A 5,693-nucleotide genomic window follows, 5' to 3' on the forward strand; every position below is an offset into this window, starting at 1 on the left:
ACACATGCATACACTACATGGACAATTCACACACAATACCACACATACATACACCACGTACACACATCACATACAGAGACCACACACACATATATACACACACATACACCACATACATACATACATATGTACACACACAGATCACACAGGCACACCCACATACACATACATATACCACATACATATATGTGTATATGTCGTCTCCTCCTCTTCCTCCTCTTCCTCCTTCTCCTTGTCCCAACAGAGCTGTTGTGGACATTATTATACTGTGCATCAAGAATTATGGAAAGTAAGTTCCCATTTTACAGCTAGTTGGTTATTTCCTGGACAGATGAGGTCATAAATGCAGCATTTAAATGCTGACAACACACAAGAAAACATCGTTGTAAATTTCGGTGGGGAAAGGAAATCTCTCTTGTGGTAGCTGATTTTAAGATAATCTTCACTCTGATCAGGTTTCCCCCTGTTAAAAATGGAACACGGGTTTTCCTATAGACCACAGGGGCCACTACTATCATTTGCTTTCTCAACAATACTGTCAGTATGGGACATGGGCTTGGAGGTGCCTGAGGTACACAGATAAGTTGGGAAGTGGGTATAGCTTATCAGAGGACGTATGCATGGGTGTGGTGTGCTTGTGTTGGTGCGTGAATGCGTGTGAATGCACGCACATGTGTGCACATGCATCTGGAGTTCAGAGGACAACTTCAGATGTCAGTCCTTAGACAACAACACCCCTGGTCTCTCACTGGCCAAGACTTTGCCAAGTAAGCCAGGCCACTGACCAGCAGGCACTAGACCCATTTCTTTAAGCTTGCCAAGCACTGGCGTTACAAATGTGCAGGCATACCTGGATATTTCTTTAACACAGATCCCGGGGCTTGAACTTGGGTCCTAATGCTTGTATGGCAAACACTTTACCAAATGAGCTATCTCTCCAGCCCAGAAATGGATACATTTGACAAATAACCTTGGCCAGTTAAATGCTGTAGAATAAAACAAACAGAAAACGACTTACAGGATGTTGTGAGAAAATATTCATAGTTGCAGTTAGGTCTGTAATTAGCCATTGTTTTACAAAATTAGCCTTCTGGAACCAAGACTAGCCACCCAGGAATACATTCGAATGACACCAGTGTCAGGTTGGGAAGACTGTGATGTGAGAATCTAGGCCACAGTTACTCACAGGAGCCCTTCTCACAGATACACTGTCTATGAGCCCTTAGCAACAGATTTCTGGGTTCCATGGTCTCTCACCTGCAGAGGAAGTTAAACATAAGGGACTACTAGTGGATGAATCTCCTGCTCTCTACCCACTCCTGCCTGAGAACCAGGCAGCCCGGCTGCAGGCTTGTGTCATGGGCCCTCCCCAATCCTCAGAAAAGCAATAAGACAGGAGCCCACTTCTGCCACTAGAGACTTGATTTCCTCTCTTCAGGGGCCCAGCCACACTGTCTGTCTCTGGTTGGGGCCTAAACTTTCTTCAGAACTCCCATTTTGCTATTGTCTGTTTGTCTATCTGTGTCATAAATAATAACTCTTCTAATAAACTCCGCACCCTCAAAAACCATCCCAGTGTCTCTCTTCTGTCAAGGGTAAGACATATAATGTGACAGCCATTGTGTTAAATAATTCTTCCACCCACAAGGCATCTAGACTCTGAGGACACAAAAGGGCTTTCCTGAGTCCCACACTCAGAATGTAGCTTAAGTGACAGAGCCACAGGTGTCCCCTCTGCTGGCTCTTAGACTTTGTCTATACCTGGTCTCATTAAATGTCCCGATATCCGAGATACACCGATACACCAATGACTTGTTACTGCATAGTATCTATCCTGGTATCTCAGATACATCAATGAACTGTTACAGCATAGTATCTATCCTGACATCCCAGATACACCAGTGACTTGTTACTGTATAGTATCTATCCTGACATCCCAGATACACCAATGACTTGTTACTATAAAGTATCTATCCTGACACCCCAGATACACCAGTGAACTTATACTGTATAGTATCTCCAAAGTGAGGCATACATAGACAATGTACATCAGACGTAATAAACCACAAGATTGCAATCTGCCATGATTTTATTGATTTCAGATTCTAAATGTAGAATTCTCAGATTATCCTGACATAATCTGTTCAGGGGAGGGGGGCACTGCCATTGTGCTTTAGTGTGAGGTGGGTAGAAATGGCGGCATGTCTTCCAGACCAAATCGATTCACCTTCTCACCAACTCTCTTCCTCACTTGTTGTCTGGTCCTACTCCATTGCAAGAGGGTAGAAATGTATACAGGAACAGAATATCATACTGATTTTCTCTTGAGTTTGTTAAGCCTCCTAGCTTGTTGTGGCAATTCTGGGTTCTTTAGTATAAAGAGAAATCAAAAAGAAAAAAAACGATACCTCTTATCTTGGTGTAAGAAGTACAGGGATATCTGGTAGCCTACACGTATGTACAGAATATAAACATATTTATATGTTCTATGTACACAGTGGATGATGGCCTATTCATTATAAAGAGAGTTAATTTAGACTCTACAAAAATAATCATTTTGGATAGGCACATGCAAGCCAGGACACTTAAACATATTTATAAAATACATTTCTATAGATTTTTTTGTTTTGTTTTGTTTGTAAGTATAAATGTTGCTGCTTAGCTGTCGGTAAAATGATTGGGGTGCAAACCCAGAGTCCCCAGTCACATATAAAATCTGCCTCCACCCACTGCAGTACACTGTTTCAAGTATTTGTCCCCAGTGTGTGGCACTAGGTAGGCATATCTTCAATGAGTTACAGGCGCATACCTCATTTGCCCAGGGATTAAAACCCACCCCAAGAATCCAAAGTTCCCTGTTTTTTAAAATATTGTTAAGAGTAGATATTTCTTAAAATAACATCATCTTAGCTTTGACTTTCTTGTAAAAACGGACACAGTCAAGGCCCTGCCTCATGTCCGGGGTCTGGTGGCCCGCACTCAGTGGTTTGCAGAGCCATCCTCATAGGGAGTTGACGGGGAGGCCACAAAAGGCTCGTTTTGCTTCTGCTCCTCCTTCAGGCCGGCCACCTGCTCAGTGATGGAGGAGAAGGACAGCTGGTCGTGCTCCATGATGTGAACTTGGTCTTCATCCTTGTCTTTCTTCACGTAGAACATTTTCCTGAATTTCTTCAGCTCGTGGAGTTCACAGAAGGTCTCCAGGACGACCAACATGGCGATGAGTCCGAGGAGCAGGTAACCTGTGAGGCAGAAAACAGGCAGCATCTTAGTCTGATCTAGTTGCCATAAAATCAAGACGGAACAACTTCTCCCCATCCCACGCCACACACAAGGGTTCTCCAGTAGGTAGGTCCACCCCAGCTGATTTCTAGGAAGGTTTGAATTCCATACATCTCATGGAGGACTGCAGAGAAGAAGAACGAAATGACTTAGCCGCCGATGAACTTGGACTAGTCACAATCACAGGCTTCAGACTGGTGTGTGAGTGAGCGTCAAGTAGGAGGGTGTACCTATGCATGTGAGTGCAGAGGCCAAAGGACACTGGATGTCCTGTCTATCACTCTCCGCTTTATTTCCTTGAGACAATGTCTCTCACTGAACCTGGCATTAGGCTGGTGGCCAGCAAGCCCCAAGATCATCCTGTGTCCACCTCAGCCACCTAGGGCTGCAGGTGTGCAGCCTGCTTTTTATATTGATGCTGGAAATTCAAGCTCAGATTCTTATGCCTGCCGTGGTCATTCTTACCCACCGAGCCATCTCCCCAGGTCTGGCTTCAGCTGTCTTTAAGTGTTAAACACACTTTATTTGATATCATACATAAACCACGTCAGAATGCCGTTCAGGACTAAAAGACAGCAACGTTTGACACAGGGATTTCTTAAATCAGCATCATCAAGAACAGACAGTTGTTTCCTGATGTTTAGCCACTGCCTGTACAGGCCAGTGAACGCAGACTGAAACACAGCTTGGTCTTCTGCTTACTTCTGAGGCAGTGAGGGACTTTTCTTGTGTTTAAACACATTCATGTGCCCAGTTACATAAATCTAAGTATAAAACCGTTCTATTGCTTTTGCAGTGACATCTCATCTTTGTAAAAAGTTGAATGCCACTAATGGAGGAAGAAGAGTGAAAAATTTACACAACTGGAATTGTTATTTTCAAAAGAATGATACCCACTGTACTATGAGTCACTTGTACATAAATCCAAACTGTCCAACAGAAACATTGGTCCACTCATGATCTGAGTTCTGATGTATGAATTGAATGATGGTACACATTAAAAACCACGAGACACTGTTTGTAATAAATAAGGCAGGTGGTATTACTCATCAGGATAAACCATTAGGTCTGCTCTTTCTCCCTTTTTCTTAATCCCAGTGAAGATTATTTCGGTTACTGGGTTGTACTTCTTGGGTTTCTCTAATTACTCAGCATAGCTTCTCCCCAGGTCATGCTTTCGCTCTTGTTAGTGCCTCTGTAAGACAATCCAGAGGCCTGACCTGTCTTCTGCCCAGACAGACCTGGAGATCTGCTCCATGCTATGCCTGCCTGCCCTTTCTGCACTGGGCACACATCTGAACAAGAACCTTCTTGCATTTCTCAACATCAGCCATTTTTAATTTGCTTCGCGCTGCTCAACGTTACTAATGCCTCAGCCTGAAGCCAGGTGTCCCGCTCTCTCCTGGCTTCATTCTTAGAGGAATAAAGCAGTCAATTTTTGCTAATGTAGCTTTGACCTAAGGGTCAAATGGCTTGTAAGAGTCACCCAATGTGACCCTTTCCTCACCAGCTTTAGAATCAGAGACTCACAAAATGTTTTTCCTGTTTCACGAGCAACACTCAATAGTGTTGTCACAAATTTCTGCTTCCTGAGCCACCTATGACATCACTGCCAGTGTTTGGCCACATGGAACATTCACTAGATAAGTTTTCTTATTCCTGAAGGATAGCCACTACTTCTTAGAACGTGTGATGGGCAAACAGTGATTTTTAAGTCAGTTTCAACATAAAAAAAAAAAGTCAGGAAATCTGAACATCTGAAGTACTCATTTCATGTCCCAGGAGTAAATCATAAAAGAAAGATTTCCAGAAAAGGCAGACAAGGAAAGTTAAAGTTCGAATTGTTGGGGCTTGGATGGGCCCTGAATATGCCAGGCATGATTTAGTCATCTTCAGCTTTGACTGTTGGCTTTGGCAGTAAGCTGGTGCCACGGGGACTCTCTGGTGTTTGGCAGTACCACTGTTAGTCACTAGAAGAATCTTCTCCCGCGGTGGTTATTATTTAACCAGACTCTGGAACGCTGTCAGAAGAGCCCACGGGGTTTCAGGCAAGCTTTTATCCCACCTACATCTTTGGAACATTTATTCCTTACATGACCAAGTCCTGAACACTTCAAGCATAAAAATCTGTCCTGGTTGGCTGCCTGAGAAACAAGGTCCACACTGTAACAAGAGAGCAGGTTAAGGGAGGATTTAGTATTCTGTGGAAAGCTGAGAGCGCTCATGTACCAGTAGAAAGAAGATGGTAATTTACACAGAGAAAAGTGTAGCCAGAACACACAACCAAGGGGACCTTCTATGTCTCTAACTTATGAAGAAATTAGAAAGCAAAATGGAAGTTAAACAATTGCCTGCTAGCTTTAAAAAAGTTAAGATGATATCTATATTGTCATCAAAACCACATACAATTTTTT

At 43.2% G+C, this 5,693-nt stretch overlaps 1 protein-coding gene across 1 annotated transcript in view; it reads right to left on the reverse strand.

Annotated features, from left to right (window-relative positions):
• Positions 1-2,979: 2,979 nt before the first annotated feature.
• The window catches only part of Kcnk1 (potassium two pore domain channel subfamily K member 1), a 39,505-nt gene continuing 36,791 nt past the window's right edge, over positions 2,980-5,693 (reverse strand). The window contains exon 3 of the mRNA XM_028767794.1: positions 2,980-3,239. Coding sequence (XP_028623627.1) covers positions 2,980-3,239 — 260 coding nt within the window. The remainder of the gene's footprint in view (positions 3,240-5,693) is intronic.

The sequence above is a fragment of the Grammomys surdaster genome, unplaced genomic scaffold (assembly GCF_004785775.1).
Source record: "Grammomys surdaster isolate TR1022 unplaced genomic scaffold, NIH_TR_1.0 181, whole genome shotgun sequence".
Lineage (NCBI taxonomy): Eukaryota > Metazoa > Chordata > Mammalia > Rodentia > Muridae > Grammomys > Grammomys surdaster.